This window comes from Ciconia boyciana, chromosome 5 (assembly GCF_034638445.1).
Source record: "Ciconia boyciana chromosome 5, ASM3463844v1, whole genome shotgun sequence".
Lineage (NCBI taxonomy): Eukaryota > Metazoa > Chordata > Aves > Ciconiiformes > Ciconiidae > Ciconia > Ciconia boyciana.
Genome location: NC_132938.1, coordinates 36,538,014 through 36,557,202, shown reverse-complemented (window position 1 = coordinate 36,557,202; position 19,189 = coordinate 36,538,014). Strand labels below are relative to the sequence as shown.

The following is a 19,189-nucleotide window of genomic DNA, read 5'->3' as shown; positions in this document are numbered from 1 at the left end:
AATAGATTGTTATTTCTCCCGTATCTGCAATATGGTGCACAGCAGCAGCATCTCTTGAGACTGTAATAATGTAAAAAACCAAATATTGAGTAACTTGAATGATTCTCTTTTCATATATACTTTTAAGGGTTTTAACCTTTCTCTGAGTAGGAGTGTTTACAAAATGTCACTTGGTGAGTCATACCACACTTCTCCTTGCTCCTAAAGTTTCAGCAGACAAGCTCTGAAATGAAGTGCAAATAGGAGCACAAACATAACAAGATACATTAAAAAATACAGCAAAATTGTTGTGCGTGGACTTGGACCATACAAGCTCTCTTTTGGCTGTATTTTTGCCATGCTCTGTGACATAATATAGTTGTACATGTTCCCTACACACATAGATACCCACACATGCACAGTATTTCTCATTCACCACCTCTTAAGAAGTGATGCTTAGCCAACCTTACCTCATTCTCCTCCACATACATAAACCCAGATGCAAAGGCAGAGTTGTTTGTTTTTACAGCGCCTTTCTAAATGCATTTGGTTTTTGAGAGTTTCTGTGGCAGCTTTGAACATTGCTGATAGGCCTAATCTACAGTCTGAGAGCATCCCTAGAGGATATAGCTTAACATAACAACCTATTATCTGCATATACAAAAGTATTTTAACTGATGTACAAAGTCCTGTAGAGCTTGCAAATCTAAAACAATTTTAAAAATGAGAGTACTGTCATGCATAGTATACTGAAAGTTAATTTGTCTATGTGAGAGAAATTGTGAACTTTGCAAATACCATGAGATATAGCGCTAAAGGGGATCATAATTCTTGGCATTAGTTAGAACAGTTCCAAGATTTCAACCAGAGATCTGAGTCATAAAAGAAATCTTTTTAGACATATAGCTGTAGCCTCAATTTCTAACTGTAGCCCATGGCATCTTGGCTTTGGGACCTCATCTGATGTAGAATTTTACACCACCTCACATGCTGATTTGTACTCTAGTTTTAGGTATGTATTTCAACAGAGTCAGCAAAACCCCACTGGCTCCATGACTTGATTGTGATGCCAGACACACCTCTTCATACTAATGTTTAGAATTTATTTCAAAGTTGAACATCAGGGAGGCTGTCAGCTGAATTTTGCAGGCAAGAGATCAATAAATGGATGCAGTTTGAAAGCTATCTACATTCCTTAATGATCCCTGTGATCAACTGAAATTTTTATCATTTTATTCAAAGAAACCCAGTTGCCAAATTTCTGATCATTCTTCCCATACACTGAAACCAAGAAGGCAGAAAAATAAGTGTAGAATTGCCAAACAAGTCACAGCTACTTTTCTGACTTTTGTCAGCTCATAGTGAAACTAAAACAGATTCTAAAATAAAAATAAATTGCAAAATGTGTTTTGACTTTTAAAATTCTAAAAAAAAAGTAGCTATGAGATAAATTCTTTTTAGTCATTCTGATTAGAGTTTGAGTATTATTCTGGATCATAGAAAAGGTATTTCCCCTAATTCTTGTTAGCTGTCATAAAACTACTTTCTGTTTGAGACACACTTTGTTTTATCTGAGCATATATAATGCATCATATTGCTAACAGGCTGAACAACTATTTTTAAGTGAAAAGAAAACATAGATGGAGAAGTTGTATTGGCCATACCTACATCTGTCCTACTGTCTGACCATGACCCTTGATGCCCATATTTAAAAGGCTTGCGAGCCTGCCTCCTATAATCTTCATACCTACCCTATCTACTGGAAAAAGCTCTTGCTCAGCCTTCATTACTGTTTCTGACATGATTTCTTTATTGTGCCTCTTGCTTGAACTGACTCGTTCTACTTGACAAAAATCACTAAGTAGCAAACTGGTTATTCTCAAGGGTAAAGCAACTTGTTTTTCTCAAAATGTTCTAAATTTTATGTAGCCTAATAGAAGGGTTTAAGATGATAGTTTTGTCTCTAATCTTGAGAAGGACAAATGTGATTAATTCTTCTGTGCTCCCATTTGTTAATGGAGTGAATTCAAAAGGAGCATTGCAAATTGTTGCTATATAATTTCACAGAGCTTTGTTCTGATCAAAATTTTTACTTGGGACTTGAAGGGGGGAACTGACATATTACAACTTGTAAAACTATCCTGTAGCTTATTCATAGACTTATGGCTTCCAGAGTAAAGACATGGTTGAATGCGATGCTCTGCAAGAACCACAGTCTGAGAGAGCAGATGTGTTACTACTATTGACAACAGGGCTGTCAATGGATTTTAAGTTTGCAAGATTGTGCCATATTTACTTCAGAGTGGCCCCACTGATTTCAGCAGAACTAGATGAACACAAATACGCCATGATGGGACCCTCGCTCAGACAAAGCTTTGAGGCAGATATGCCTAGACCTATAGCAATGCCTACCTCCAACCAAAGGGCTTTCTAACTCACATAAGCTGGTATATTGGTAGATATACTAGAATATTTAACTTTCTAGGTAGAAAAATCTTAATGTGACTAGGTAAAGCAGAGTAGAAATGACAAAGTTTATTCAGAGCTCTCCTTTTGCCTAGTATGTATTTGCTGCTGCTTTACCGCTCCCAGGTTTATTTTATTTGACTCGGTAACTTTCTGAATGGCGATAAACCCTGCTCAGACTTCTCTGGTCCTATAATGTGTGCTTGAGACTCCCATTTCTCCTAGATAAGATCAGTATAGTTAACAAAGAATTGTCATCTCAGTAGGCATAGGGTATAGGGGAAACAGAGGGACTTAAAAGTTCAGTGCCTTGTGATGCTTCATGTAGAGGTAGTTGACAAAAGATTTTATCAACCCATTTTCTTTGAAAAGCACTATTGCACAGGACACATAGGAGACAGCAGTGACTAGTCTTGCAGAAAGCACTGACTGAGAAAATAAATTTTTTGGTGGCCCTAGCAAACTGGCAGAGCTGCATTTGTGGAACCCCCCCAACCCTCTCCTATCCATACTTAATCCTTCCAGCACTTATGGCAGCATAACGCTTTAATGCAATCCCCTCTAGGAAGAGCCACTTAAGCAGATGCATTACCTACAATTCAGTAACTTCCTGTTGTGCATTTCCACTCCATAACATGCTCACAGAGGAACAAAGAAGTCTGCCTTCCAGCTCAGCTGGGTTAATTTTTTTTTTAAATACCCTTCCCAAACCTTTTTGTTCAGTTCTGTTTTGATCCATATGACAGGTAGTTTTACCCAGAAAACACAAGGTCTAACTTTGATAATGTAAGTATAACTAAACAGAGGGTTATTAAGTGACTCATGAATGATCTAAAATAAAAGATGGAAAAATTAAATATACCACATGGCATTCTGCAGCCTGTGAAGAAGGAAGAACTGTAGACTTTTGTCCCAAATCCTTTGAAGACATCTTTGAAGTGTCTGGAGAAATACTAGGTGGATGTTCTTGGATTTCAGGCTCTGCTTTATTGTCAGGGATGGCAGCTATCTGAATGGAAAGAGATGCTGTGTGTATCTCAGGCACGGGGTTACAGGCAGGTGAGACAGGCCTTTGTGGAAATACTGGCACTTCAACAGGCTTGAGCTCTTGCTGTGTATTACAATGAATGCTACTTGCTGGGTCACGTGTCCGGGTTAATTTCAGGGTAGATACCCTACGTTTTTGAGACTGTTGCCTTTGGCCTTGATGGAGAGTAGTACTAACACCAGCTACTGTGCTTGTGCCTGCACTGGAGATTGAGGTCAGTGGTTTAATCATTTTTTGTGCATAGGACACACTTGTGTTAGATATTTGAGAAGACGTTGTCTTCTGGACAGACTTCTCGTTAGTGTAATAGGCAGTATCTGTGGGAAGGTGTTTAGCTGGACCAGTTGTTACTGCCTGGAGATTAATTTCATTCTTGTGATTAGTTACTCTTGCTTTCCGAAAACTTTCTTTTCTAGGGGGTGGCAGAGGTGCCTTATTTGCCAAAAGCATCCACACACAGCAAAATAACATTGAAGAAGAAACAAAAAGAAAGTAAATGTTAGCAGGAGGTATAACTCAGTTTGACTTTTATCTTTAAATAAAGGAACTAGCAACTTAAGGGGCTTCATCCCAACATTGCTCAATTCAATGGACAATTGAACTGGTCAGGTTCCCACCACCTTTTGCTGTGCAGGGCTGTACAGCTTGTGTTTAGAAAGCTAGATGTTCCATTTGCTCAGAGTAAACTTGGATCGGAAGGGAGCCCATAATAGTCCATTTTCTTTTAAAAAAACAATTATTACACTGAATAAGAATTATTACTGTGAAATTGTTCAGATATGTAAGTAATTTCCAAAATGCACTCCATGATCTTAGATATCAAGATATTATTCACAGGTAACACATATATATAAAACACACAGAGCCTCTTAAACCTTTGAATTAAAATAGTAACAGAGACACTATTGATGTTGGTACGTTGGTCTTTTTTGGACAGATAAATATGTTTCCAAGTTAAGTGGGTTTTTTTTAGCGTACTCTAATTATATTGTTCTGCAAACCATGCAGAAACATTGTCTAGCTTATAATTAATAAACGTTTATCCTCACATATTATTTTGATGACTGATGCATTTCTCTGAGTGTAAAATATTAATAAGTACTCTTTGAAGTCTGGGAACACTCCTAGGAAGCTTTTATTTGTGTATGACCTACTTTTATTTAGCTGGCTGTCTTGTTCATTGAAAGCAATTTCTGGCAATTAACCTGGAGGCATGCATCCTGTGTGGAGTATACTTTATCTATACAGTAAGTCAGTTTGTAACGACCCATATGAACAGGTGATTTGCACTATCTGGAAGACATGAGGACAATGTTCCATAGAGGTATTCCATCTATATATGCTATCCCCCAAGAATAATCCACACACAAATGTCAAAGCATGAAATTTGGTGTGGTCAGTTTTACCTGAGTTGGTGATTTTTTATCCAGTAGATTTGGCCGCACGCTCCTAAAACCTTTTGCAGTAAGAGATGAACTGCTAGCATCTCCATTCAGTGTCTCTCTACTTCCATCGTTGTAAGATCTCCAAGCTTTTGTGAGGAAACAGAAAATCAAACCATTTTTTTGTGATTAGTAGATCTCTATATTGCTAACATCATAGCAACCCAGCTATGAAACAAACTGTGGAAAAGTTTAGCTACTACACAACTGACATTGCTGCTGTTATCACCGTGGAAGTTATAAGAACAGGGCTAAAGCTGCCACCTTACAAAATATTTATCATTAAAATTTAGAAAACTCGAGAATTGACAATACTGCTGGTAGCAGTTTGATATCTCCCCACAACATGCATACAGACTATGGACTTTAACCTTGGGAGCCCTTTTGAGATGTTGGTGCTTCAGTCCCTGTATAAAGCAGGCTGAAGTGCTTTCACAGATTAGGTTCTTGAACTTCACAGCTGTGTCGGATTTTGAAAAACATCCCAGCTCATGTAAAGTTAGTTGGTCACAGCAGTTTCACCAAATTTCACCACAATGCCCAATTAGTTGTTCCAATAATGCATCTTATTTCTAAATCTGAATGACACCTCGATTTTCCAACCAACCAACCAACCATGTTTTGTATCTGTCCTCAGAGCTGAAAAGCCCTCAAGGCATTGCCCAAACACAGAGGGAGATACTATCCTGCCTCAACAAGTTACAGATTTGAAGACAAAATATTGTAAGAGGCTGGGAAAAGCAACACATTATGTGAGTAGGCTGCTAAGTGGGGTGGGCAGAATTTGCAATCCTGAGCAAGGGACTAAAAATGAAATTGCAAGTGCCACTGAAGCTAAAGGTGGCAAATTAGCAGTCTGTATTCTCCCACACAATTCATTTTCTGACAACATATACTGTGTTATAGGAAATACTGCTTTCAAATGAGACCTGAATTTGATTACAATTATTATTACAATTTCAGTGGTCCTTTCTTTAAAGAATGTGAATGTATGGAGTAATGAAATCAAATAAATGGAAGATTGCTGTAATTCATCCACTTACATGGTATTACACTGATGCATAAAATAACACAGTGTTTTATTTACCTGAATCTGGAGACTGAGAATCAGATCCTGAAAAAGAAACATCCAATATTAATTTGTGTTAGAAATAAAAACATGATGACAAAACTTGAAAAATATGTAGGAGTCTTTTTGTTCAGTTACCTAATTCCCTCCTGTTACCTAAGCACACCTCAGAATATTAGACCACAGGTAACTGCATAATGTTTATTGCACAAGTTCTACAGAAGGTTATAGTGCGCTGAGAGTCACTGTTATTTAATCACTGCTATTTCAGACAGCCAATAATAAACAAACATTTGCTGTGGTTTTTTTTTCCAGTCAATGTTGTGATATACTACCATCTAAAATCTAGGCATCAAAAGAAATATCATTCCTTTAAGATGAGCTGGAAAGGTTTAATTCAAAACCAAGAAAGATGCCTACAGACTGTCAGGATTCTCTCTCCCCTTTCACGCCAGAATGTGTGATGCTTTCTTCACCACTTCAAAGCAAAACACAGAAACTGATACATACATACTGCCAGCACAGAAAAGATTTGAAATGCTGGTGTTTTTTTGGATTACTTGTAGATATATTAGTGTTTTTTCTCCTAAAGAAACTAGAATTACAACGTCTCTAAACAGACTAAAAATATTTTTAATGTACAATAATTACAGTCCTAAGAGCGCTCCTTATCACAAATTTTAAGTGCAACAAAGCAAGACATTAAGAGGCTTGTATTGCATGCTTAAATGATAAAAATTTGTTAGAAGGGTTACTAAGAAATAAGAACCCAATGTTTTCTTAAATTTACTTACATGCAGTAATCCCAATAACCCTTCCACTATCCTTACAAAGAGTAGCAACCAAATTTTTAATTTGCTTCATAAATTCTAACAGTTCTTATTCCTGGGGATTAGTCTTATATTTGAAAAGATCTACAAAACAAAGACTTTATCTTGCAATTATTTTCTGGCTAATTCTTTATTCAGCTTCCTGTATTATACTTGTTTGCTGTGAACACTGCATGTTCAGATTGGTGTAAATTAGTCTACACCACTCAAGATTCTTTACTGATTTATACCTACAACTACTTAATTCACCAGTGAACCTGGGCAGCTGATACTCATTAAGATTTAATTTTGCAAAACCACACATGAGTATTGCTAAGAAGCAGTTCTGCCTGTCTACTGAATATTCTGCATGTTTTTATTGTTTTAAATATTTGTAGGAAAACATGCTTGCTAAATCATTTTTTTAAGGTTAATCTGGCTTCTGATGATCATTTTACAACAACATTCAGATTCTTTTCCTTTGAGAAGAGTTTTTAAAGCAAGTTGCAATAAACAAATTTTGTAATAAAACCTACTCTTCATGCTATGTTGTCTTGAAAAAAAACCAGGGGACATGAGACCCAAAATATGTATCAAAGGCAAAATGAATTTATAAATAACTGATTTTTCCTGAGTCTTCCTAATTTTTTTCAATAACGGCTACGAAGCATAGGCAGAGAGAAACTAAGACCACTTTTTAAAGAGCATTGTAGCAGTAAGTAACAGACCTATCAGCGGAACAGAAAATACGGTTACCCTTCTCCTCCTTGCAGAGTAATATTGCAGGAATGTGTAACACCATAGAAAAGGCATTCAGGAGTAGTATCTCACTGGTTAGCGGTTATACCTGAGGCCAATAGGTTTGGAGAACTCTGAACTCTCTTCACAGCTGTTAATGTGACAGACATTGCAGCACGTTTGCGAGCACACCCACCGCTATCTGGAAGCACAAAACAATACAGAGAGCAGCCCCAGACAAAGGGAGCAAGCACATGCAACGTATCACGGTGTGAGATATGCCAAACATACATGAAAATAAGCATGCAGTTAGGGAACTCCTGCAGGAACGTGTACATTTGCAAGTTTCGCAGATTAGCAGAATACATAAAATTTCACAAGCTTTAAACAACAATAAACCTCACAGAAAATAAGTAAAGAAAGCAATATTTAATACTTAATCCACTAGGGAAAGATATACATTCTGTTACCTGAAAGACTCCTTAATTATAGCTAATTAGTAAAAACAAACACGTAATCAAGATGAAGGATTAAGCATTCCAGAGTAATATTAATCAATAATCTGCACTGTAAAATCATTTCATTGTATGCATTAGAAAGACACCATTCATAAACTAAGCTTATGTTTGATCAGCTGACAAAGTGCTTTTGTTCAGTCTTTTAGATCCTTTAAGCTCAAGAAACAAAATTACTAAGGATGGCATCATTTTTTTGTTGTTTTCATGGAACATCTTTGTTCTCCCTCCCTTCGCTTCTTTTTTATCTAATGGAAGATGAAAAAAAATATGTGTGGAACCCAATAACATCCCGACGGAATGACTAGAAATCTAAAATCACTCTGAACAATCAGGAATGGAAAAAACCTTTCTTCTGGATCTTGTGTGACTCCTTTCTTTCCTTATTCTCTGCTCCTCTCTCACTTGGAGCTGTCATTCTGTTTTATAAATACTTTGTTATTATTAGAAGGTAGCTTTCCCACAGCTTAGCTTTTTAGCAACTCTATCATAGTTGTAAAAGCAAGTTAATAAATATTCTTCCTGATTATATTTAACTAGAATGTTTTTCTGCTCTTCAATATAATAATTCTTTTAATTTGCATATTTGATATTACTGAAATTTCATACAGGGCCCCACTGAAGTCAAGAAGAACCACAACTACGATAAGAGGCCCTAACAGTTTTTATACATGTCCTAGGACAGGGAGTTTTATAAAATTATGCTTAAGGAAGACCTGCAACCTATTACTATAAAAGTATTTCCTATGATAGCAGTAATTTGAGCCACAGAGACATCTTTAACCCACATCTGCAAGAGAAGTGAGCTCCTGGTATTTCTTTGCTGGTTCCAATATTCCCCCGAAACAGCAGAGCCCTCTGGCCACAGGTCTTGCAGGATATGCATTAAGTAGTTGTTAAGGTTGGCAAACATCAGAGCCACTGCCCCAGGTGTAAGCGGTTCCAAAGACTCATTGCCAACTCCAAGTCTCAAGGCAAAAGGCCAAATGATTTCAGTCAGCAATAGTCAAAAGCAATACATTACCCGCAATTAATTATTGGTGTTGTACATGTGAAACAAAGACAATGGCTGTCAAATCTGCACATTTGTTTTAGTTTGCTTACATAAATATAGAGTGGCAATGGTAATTAAAATCACATTTTCCATTCTTGTATTCCTTCCCCGCCCCCCGACATACACCAGAAGTAATTCCAAGGAGATTTGATGATGTGTTGATATTGAGGTTCTGTTCTTATCCGAATATTGGCAGACTTTGACAGCATACTTTATTTGATTAATACAAGCTAACAGGCAAACAATTTTGTTATACTGTCACATCTTTTACTCAAAGTGAGGCTTTATTTGTATTTTTTCAAGAGCTACCTTCCTGAATTTCAGGATAGAGAAACTGAAGTGGGAGGAAAGGAAGACAATGAGAAAACACTACAAATATTTCATCATTGTGACTTCAAGAAATTCTGCTTCAAATTAATTTTTAATGTAACTGAACTGAGTCAGACTTTTATACTTAGTGGACCCATTATCTAGCAAAGTGTTTGACATGGCTTCCTACAAGATAGCTAAAATAGATGTTGTAACGGACTATATACGTATATGCATACAACATTTACCCCTATATATAGAAGCCCATACACAAGTCTGTACCTGCAATAACATTTTCAGTATCTGTACAAAATAACGAGAGTCAATTAGCACTCGATTAAGACACAACTGCACAAATATACCATATTGAGTTGTGCAAAATTTCTAATAAAATACGAATGTGTGTGGGCAGGTACATATTTATGCATGATGGACTCCATCTTTCCATCTTTGTTCAGGCCAGGCTCCCATTAAGTCAAGGGCATCATATCTGAATGAGGATCAGAAGAATCTGCACGCTGCCTCAAAAGAGGCAGTTTTCAAACTGCTTCCCTTATCTGCACGGCCTTGCACAGCTAAACTTCAAGAGACTTATTTCAGCTTGTATTCCTTTTTCACAGCTCCATCAAATATCCAGCAAATACTAACTATATTGACCCAGATTCTTGAAGTCCAAATAACACCAAAAAGCTCAAAGGTTAGAGAACAGAGAATTCAAAAACAGTAAGGGAGGCTGAATTAATGATAATCTGCTCATTTCACTTGCAAACTATAAGCAATTAATATTGCACAGCTGTTACTCAAGAACATATGCGGGTATGTGAAACAATCTATACAAAATGTATGCATATATAAAAAAATGAAATGCGTGCAAATATGTATATGCATACGCACAATTCTCTATGCTTTTGACATGACAAATTCTTCAGGAGTCAGGATCCTGTCTTCCTAGGTATTGTTTTAATATTGAAGCAAAGGAGGCCCGAATCAGCTAAGGTCTGCAGGCAGTAATAGAATATGAAGTTGGGCAATAATTCACAATCAAAACAGCTGCCTAAAACGCAAGTCCAGCCCAAATCAGAACTTAGCACAGTTGGTGCCTAGATATTCTTTTGCAAGCCCTACATACTCCCATCAAATCAGGAAAAGACAAATAAGCATCCTCAGTAGGTACTGCAGAAAATGAAGGAGAAACGGGAGGTAAGGATTATCTGGTGAGACATGTTTCTGCCAGTCTCTTGCGGAGCAAGGGCCATACAGGGATGAACTCCTGAATATTAGGATCAATGTTGCAGACTTACCTTTAAAGAGAGAAAAAGAGCGAGCCACCCACTGACTGGAAAAGACATGCAAGGTGGTGGCTTGCCCTCCAGCTAGGAGGATGTGTATTTGTGTAGGTATCCTAAGCTCTTCACAGTGGGGCTCTGGATGCTCTCTTCCTCTTGTTAGCTCACCATTCAGCTCCTCTCCCTTTGCCAACTCCTCTCCTACAATTTTTCTCTCCAGCCTTTCTCCATTCCTCACCTTTCCTCATTTCTTTCTCTCCCTCCCTTAATTCTGTTTCTCTCCACAAATAAGTACTTTAACCCTTTCCCCCTAAATCCACAATCCCAACAACTGCTCCCACTACAGACAGCATCACCGTAAGTGAGCTGTATCTCTATTTGACACATAGTCTATTGGTCAGGTCCTGCTCCAGAGCAGAATGGAGCCAATTCAAAACACCATCACTTCCATTTAGGAACATAGGGTGTTTTTTTTTGAAAAGACTGTTTCAGAGAGTCAGTAAAAGCAGTGGTATAAACCAAGTCGGCAAAGATGAAAGGATGGTGACCTCTTGTGAAGAGGTGAGAGAGAGCAGCTAGAAGCAGGAAATTTTTAATAAGCTCTTACAGCTCAAAGAAAGAAAAATGGCACCCAAACATAATGTTTGCTGATCATTGTTCTATCCACTGTACTTGTGAACAGTATCATTTTCCCCTTTGTCTGCACAGTGAATTCAAGTTTAGAAGTCTTTAGACCAGGGATCACTATTTGCATTCTGACCTTCTAAGGCAAATATATAGCGCTGGCTCCAACGGTCCAAGACAGATGAAGCTGCTGCCTCTCCACGTCCCCCGGTCTAACCAGCAGTGAGTCTGGAGTTGTGTTCCCAGCAGACACATGCACACGAGCACACGTATACACCACATACATACATGGCTGGCCACACAGATCACAGAGAGAGCACTCACACGTACACAGACGGTACAAAGGCCTCATCCCTCTCTGATGGACGAAGGTCCATCAGAAGGATGAAGGTCCACTAGTGAGAATACATACGCACACATGTACAAGGTGGATCATGCCAGAAACTGGGCTCAGACATTGAGTGGATCCTCATTCATTCCATGCCTGGCTGAGGCTCTCCTGGGACAGTCCTGGGAGGGGCCTCGACAAGGGAGGCTCTTGTGCCTCTCTTCGTTTCTTGGAATCCTTAATTTGGGTTCCTGCCTGCCCTTGTGCTCCTCTAGGCTTGTGGAGATGGATCTTTGATGGCTCCTGTGATGTGCCTGGGAGTATCCTGGCAGGGCAGGCTATTATTTGGGCTTCTCCTCCTGCCACTGTTTCTCAGAGCTCCTTTGTGGGTGTGCAGACGAGCTTTTATCACATAACCTAACATTAACTACACAGGCGGACCTACTATTACTTGGTGCTGCAAAATTACAACAAATAATGATTAAAAAAGTAATTTTTTTGTAGAATGCCTGAAACACTCAAGCCCACCTAATTTGCTTTAGTGATCTAAAAGTAGCTTCACAATCAATTCAGGAACTCTGCAGAGACCCAAGAATTTCTATTCTTGTCTCCCAGACAAAATGTAAGAGATTAGTGTGTGTGATGACTTCCATTAACAATTTTAACAAACACAAAATATTTGCGATCTTCCAGAGCTGCATACTTTTTCACCCTTGGCTGCTTTTTATGTGCTTCATCTACTGCAAACAGCTAACTTGTTTAATAATTTTAAAATTAGCTGCATTTACCATTAATTATCTGTGTGAAACTCAGCCAAAATATTTACGGATGGACACTAAGAATCTGTTTTAGCAGATTCTCGTATCCATTCTTTATTCTCCATTCTTTATTCTATTAACAAAGAATGGATTATTCTATTAATGCATTCTTTATTCTATTTACTTGTATCCATTCATTATTCCTCGATGCAATTACCTCTTCCCCAACATCAGTTATGCATGCACATATATAGTATGAACAATAAGCACATTTATCCTGTAGTTTAATCTGATATGAGCTTCATGGGTAGCTCAGGTTTTCTGTGACTTAGTTGCTCAAAATGTCTCACCAAGTTAATAATGCTCAGCAAATCTGTAAAGTACTTGAAGACTCATTGATGAAAACCCCTATATATAGTTTAAAACATTATTCTGTTGATGATTGCTCAGTCTGGGTTTAAAAAGGCACATGTTCTATTAGACTACTATTTTTAAATTATGACAGCATTTGAATACCAAAAGGAGCTATGAGCCAAAGTACCTTTGGTCCTTCTGAAAACCTCCCCTATATCTTATGTCTAATTTATTTGCTTTTGCAAACATGTCTCATTGCCTTATGTTGTTGAATATTCCTTCCTAACATGTGGTACAGAATTAATATAAAATGCTAAAAAATCCCTCCCATATATGGTAGAGTACTGAAAACTAAAGCTCTTCAAAACATTTTCTCTGTAGACAAAAATATCTTCCGCAGGGTTTGCTGAGACAGACTGCCAAGTCTGCAGCCACAGGGAACACTGGATTAGAGGAGCCCACTCTAAGCAGTAGACTTACTTTTTCTTTTTAAAGCTGCATATACACTAGCTTTGCCACTTCAGCAGTTACTGGCGTCAAACTAGAGTGCTCATTTATCTGTAGGAGTAATTAATGAAATGCATATTTTTAAAACAAACAAGTGGCAAATCAATAGTATCTGATAACCTCCAATTGTGTCATGCACAAATTCCTGTCATAAAGCAGTGAAATATATAAAAAACCCCCCTGCAGCACCCATTTTATGTTCAAAGACAACATATTTTAAAAAAAACCAAACAGAAACTACTAGACTAGAACACCATGCAGAACAGCTTCCACCTCAGTCAGTCTCTTCCTTAGTAAAGTGATGCTTTATCAACAGACAGGTGCAAGATATTCACTTTTACACCCTACTCACTGGATTTATTTTTTTTTTTTTGCAGTGAGGAAACAATCTACATCAATAGAACTGATAGGAAATACCAGATTTGTTGTCAATACTTCCTTTTAGTGCAGCTGGTAACAGGCACATTAATATCAAGCATACACAAAATGAAAAATGTTTTCACTGTGTAAGTGCGGAGCAGATTACAGTTCAGCTTACAATCATGATATCCTTAGGTAACTGGAAAGGATTTCAGTGTGTTCAGGTCCTTTAAGTCAGTTTTTAAGGCTCCTGTGTGATCAGAACACTCCCAATCCCCAACAGAAGTCATCCAGCCACATAGATTACTTAAATCTTACATCTGTTTCTCTTGAGATTTTCTAGCTTACATGAAAAATCTTAGTACAACATAGAACAAAGTCATACTTCAGAGCTGCAGTAGCACAAACTGGCAATTTACCGCTCTGACTATCCACATTTTTCAAAGTAGAAGCTATAAAATGACATCTATCGTATGATTTTAACTCATATGATTGCAATGCACAATGTAATCACAGTCAAATGTATGATGATTAGCTGAGTTACTTTTGAAATTACAGTTCTATGAAGCATGCAGTATTTCAGTACTACCTTAATTATACAGACTGACAAGTTTAGGAAAGACGTTTTCACTAAAAATGCAAGAGGCAGGACAAATTTCAAATAGTATTTCCATAAATGAAAAACACACCACACTGGTTAGCGCCTGTAAAATAATTAACAACCACCAAAACTTTGGGAAAAAAACCCCACAAACTCAACTGAGAAATTTCATTTCTCCTGCTTATTATATTTACAAATGTAGTGGTTTCAAATAAGCCAATATATTTTAACTTTGTATTAAAAAATCTGTCCAAGAACCTGGTCCTACTGAGTTCCAGTCATTGTCTGAGACAACGGGAAGCCAGGAAGCCCGATTAATACAGTGGTTTAGATCATGGCAGCCTATACCATGGAAAAGCTAATCCTGTTGATTTAGAGTGTGCTGCTGAAACACCCAAACTGGCTTCTTCAAAGGTAGTTCAGGTCCTTAGGTCCCACATAACACATTTTGCTTCTTTCAAGTTCTCATATCAGGTGTCCTGGTGCAGCACTATGGTCAATGATGAAACCAACTGGTTTGGAAAGTATGGATATGTCTATCCTTGTGCCACAGTTAATCTGCAAACCAGACAGTTTCCCCGTGGAGTATAAAGAGTTGACTGCAACTGAGAATTTACACCTGACGTGAGTGAGGCCAGGATTTCACCAGCCTGCTTTCGAGAGGCCTATTCCCACTTCCAGCAAAACCAGCAGCACTATCTCTTGACTTCAGTGATTCAGGAGCAAATATTAGTACGTTTTCACGGATCATGAAGATAACTTCCTATAGAGTACTTCATTTGGGCAATACATCTATCACAGCAACTTGAGAGAAAATATAAATCCCTCTAAGTACAAAATAGTTATCCTCATCTGATTATGCAAGTGTAGCTAATAATACAGGGTAGTATTTATATGCCCCTTAATTTAATGACAGTAGAGAATGAAAACAAAGCATTTTTAAAGCATGTGCATTTTCTTAGGAAAATGTGATGCTTTAACACCACTTTTCCATAGCTGTTATGTCCTCACACTCATATTTTTACATAAACCATACACATACAAAACTGATACTTACAACTTAAGCACAGAAAGCTACACATGCATGTCTATTTCACATATCCATATATATCCATACATAGAAAAACATGTATGTAAATTTTATATATGGAATACAAATGCACATAAGCAGACATACTATTAAAAGATCTTGCTTAATTTGAGTTCACCACCAACTAAAGTAAAATTTGTTCATGAAAACTTAAATAAATTTGGGACCTTCTCTGCTTACTAAATAACACATAAAAGTAAAGAAAAATCTCACAGAAGCAGCATACCTGTGTTCATTTTGACACTGGACGCTTTGCTATAAAAGTCTTCAGATTTCCTGTGGGAAATAAAACGATCTATTAATTTGCACAAGACAAGAATGTGTGGTACAAAATGGCAGCAGGACTTCTTGGAGGGGTGGAGAAACACTATGATACAAATGACAGTCCTATTTTAATACAGCTTTAATTAAATTGGTACTGCTTGTCCTTCCAAAGTTAAAGATGAGCTGTGGCTTCCATTATAAGCTACTCTATTTTCAAGTGTTTAGTATCTCTGTTATAAACATTTGCTCTGGGATAAAAAACTAGTGATTGACTTTTGGTCTTGAAACTATAAATTAAAAATTACTCCTGTACAGGAATGGAGAAATATTTCTAAAGGCTGCTTATAAGCTTTATTCACTCCTTTGTGCAAACTTAAAGATATAAAGTGTAGATCTCTCCGAATATTTTTTAAGCAGCCAAAGTTACCAGGTCTTTTTCAATGGTTTATAAGCAGGAGATGCAGCTGTTTTCATCCAGTGATTTAATGTGTCTCTACAGACAACACTGACACTCTTACTGTTGCTCTCTGTATTGCTAGGCACAGAATCAGGGCATACATCTTGGCATCCACAGGAATCCATTTCAAAACTCCCAATGGAGTCAATAGGTAGGGAATCAAATCACTATACATCAATGTGCTTTTTAACTGTAATAATTTGCACTAAAATAATGTAAAATGCATGCAAAAGTTGAATCTCTTTATTTAGATATCCCAACTCCATACAGTACTTACAAACAAGCACATAGTAAAAGCCCACAAAACCAAATTACAGCTGTAGAAAAAGCATGACATCCTACATTAAAAGGCGACTTTAACCTACTGATGGTATATCACAGGACAAACTAGACACTATTTTCCATCTCTGCCAGTTTATTTCACGGCTTTATCTTAGATCAGGAGCTTTAATACCTCTTCTATTCAGGCTCTTTTAGACATAAAAAGATAAAATGCAGAAAAGGTTTCCAATGGCATTCTGCCTACTGGCCAATCTCAGCTGTATCGTTACATATATTCTGCCCACTATAATTTACTTTACTGAGTGGGCAGACGCACTGGAGGCCAAAATACTGAGGGCTAAAAAAAAAGTCATTCTCCCTCTGCACTGTTCCCACATCAATTCAGGAGAAAACAAAGGAAAATCAGAATTTTTAATGTAATACAGCTTCAAAAAATAAATTAAAAATATAAACTGCCCGACTATGTTGGAGTAAGTTGGAATGTGTGCATGAGGGACCCTTTTTCTAATGGGAGACTCAAGATACTAATTAATCCAAGTAAACAAAATATCGAAACAGAATTCCAGCTCAGCCCAACAGGAACCCTGAACTAGCTGTACCTCTGAGGTAACATGCACGTTGCTGTATTCTCTTGTATTCATAATGAGGCCAGATTCTCCACTGCTTGAAAGAATTACTGTTTTTCAGAAACTATCTGAACTCTGCTGCTATTATTCAGTCAGTTTTGTGACAAAGAAGATGCATGTTAAACTTCTTGAGAACTACAGAAATAGATATGTGGCAGTAAATAAAGTTTTATTACATTCTTTTTAAGCTGCAGCTATCAGCAAGCTACCTCTGAGAATTTCTAAAAGATCTTTTAAAAATTAAGGCAAATTCTATTTTATTCATTGTTTTGATAAATTGTCTTTGACTGAAATTTTGTATTTCTATAACAGCTACAGAATATTCTTAAAGCCTCAAATCCCTACAGTGTTTTCAGGCTGCTAGAGGAGACACTATTTTCAAGCCTTCTTTTAGCTTGGAACTGAATCACTGATGGTACCGCACGCAAGCTATGAAATGCAACATGATATTTATTTTCAGACCCAACAAGTACAGAACTCTTGGAACACTGCAGAGCCAAAATGATTTCTAGCAGGTGGCTTTGATATATTTACATAAAGCATGCTTAACTCTCACTCAAGTTTTAACAGACAACACTCAATTTTAGCACTACAGCTTTGTCCTCCTAAGAGTTTTTCTATCTGAACAGCTTAGGCTGCATTGCTGACACTCAGCGAGGGATTGCATACAAATCACTAACATTTCCACATTAATCTCATTTTCCTGAAGAACAAATGAGTCTTGCATACCTGAAAAGTATGCATGTAAATAAGCCAATATAAATCGCACTCATGCAAACAGTAGGCCTTGCATTTAATACTAAAATTATTTGGAATTCTCTGCTTCTAAGGAGCTGAAGTAGCATTCAAATACTTAATGATACTGGCAGTAGGATCCAAACGAATACAATGAAATTAACAGTCATATGCCTGAAAGCATTTTACTCAGTATTGTTTCAAGCAGTCTTTAAGATCCTTACTTCAAGAAAGCGGGGGGGGAAAGGGGGCGCAAAGGCCTTTTTTGCTTTGTACTTCTGTTCCTACTTCACTGCCTCCTGAAAATTGTTCTTTGTGAATGGGTTTGTAAGTAGCTCTAATATAGACCCCTGACAGAGGCGAGATGAATGTTCCACTGGAAGCGTCAGACACTCTTCACTGCCAAAAAGAATGCCCAATGATCAGCTAAGATACTCAGCTCTTAGATAGCTGACACTGTGACTGAAGGAATGCCCGTAATTATTGTGCAGACACAAAGCGCTACTGGAACGCATGAGTTTGCAAAATCAGAGACTGCTGTTCAGTCACCTAGGTCAGGCAGGTTTTCTACTAAGCTCACACCTGATCTTAGATGCTGAGGTAAAAGAACACTAAGTTTAACCACAGTAGCATGTCTAACTTTTGCAGAGGAAGATCCAGGATTAACCTTCTATATTTGGCTTCATCTGGCAGAAGCAGCGCAGTAGGAAATGAATGACCGCGCTAATGCACAAAAATGGGTCCGTCAGGTTGAATACAGCTGCAGTTACCATTGCTACAGTTCCACTAAATACTTAATATATATTGCTGTGTTATTTCTTGATAACTCCCTATATTTCTTGGTAACGCTACAAAGATTACCTCAGCTCAGCAATACTTTGCATTGAGAGAGGCTACTGAAAAGACTTGTGGGAATCTCATTGACACCTGCTCTATTTTCTCCAAGAGACCCTGATAGCTAGTTGTGATCGCTGCTTCTGTTCCTGATAAGTGCTGAAGTGTGGGGTGCTGCAGGGAGCCATTCTGTCACCCCTTCTGTTCCACATTTATATGCAGCTATAAAAAGGGCTAGTGAGAAGTCAAGAAAGGTTTCCCCGCCCTCATTTTATTCATGAATACAAGACGCATATCTTCACTGGGAGAAGTTTAATTCCATTATTGATCAGATGTTAGAGCACCTACAGCTGTAAGGTAGGAGCTTTAACATCCAACCAAACATCAACTAAATAAATGTGAGCAAGTGCTTTGTGAATCAAAGCCTAAATGAGTACTAACATGCTATTTACCCACTTGCACCTTGTTCAAAGAATTAAGTTAATCATTGTTAATAACTATAATCCATAACTACCTAAGGATAGAGACCATCAGAAGTTAGAATATCCTTTCCATGTAAAATTCTGGAAGGAACTGGGAGGTTCCTTTACCTGGGAGGTAAAGGAAAGGAGGTTGTTTGGCTTTTTTTGGAAGCACATACAGAAACTCCAAAAG

At 37.6% G+C, this 19,189-nt stretch overlaps 1 protein-coding gene across 5 annotated transcripts in view; it reads right to left on the bottom strand.

Moving 5' to 3' along the window:
* SORBS2 (sorbin and SH3 domain containing 2) overlaps positions 1–15,573 on the bottom strand; it is an 87,453-nt gene extending 71,880 nt beyond the window's left edge. For 4 of the 5 annotated variants that reach the window (XM_072861495.1, XM_072861496.1, XM_072861497.1 and 1 more), the window contains exons 1-4: positions 15,564–15,573; positions 7,661–7,753; positions 6,023–6,049; positions 4,900–5,024 (exon numbers count right to left, since the gene is read on the bottom strand). In XM_072861495.1, coding sequence (XP_072717596.1) covers positions 4,900–5,024; positions 6,023–6,049; positions 7,661–7,753; positions 15,564–15,573 — 255 coding nt within the window. Of the gene's footprint in view, positions 1–4,899; positions 5,025–6,022; positions 6,050–7,660; positions 7,754–15,563 lie in introns of those variants that run through there. The other variant, XM_072861499.1, reaches the window with a different exon arrangement.
* Between the last annotated feature and the right edge of the window lie 3,616 nt (positions 15,574–19,189).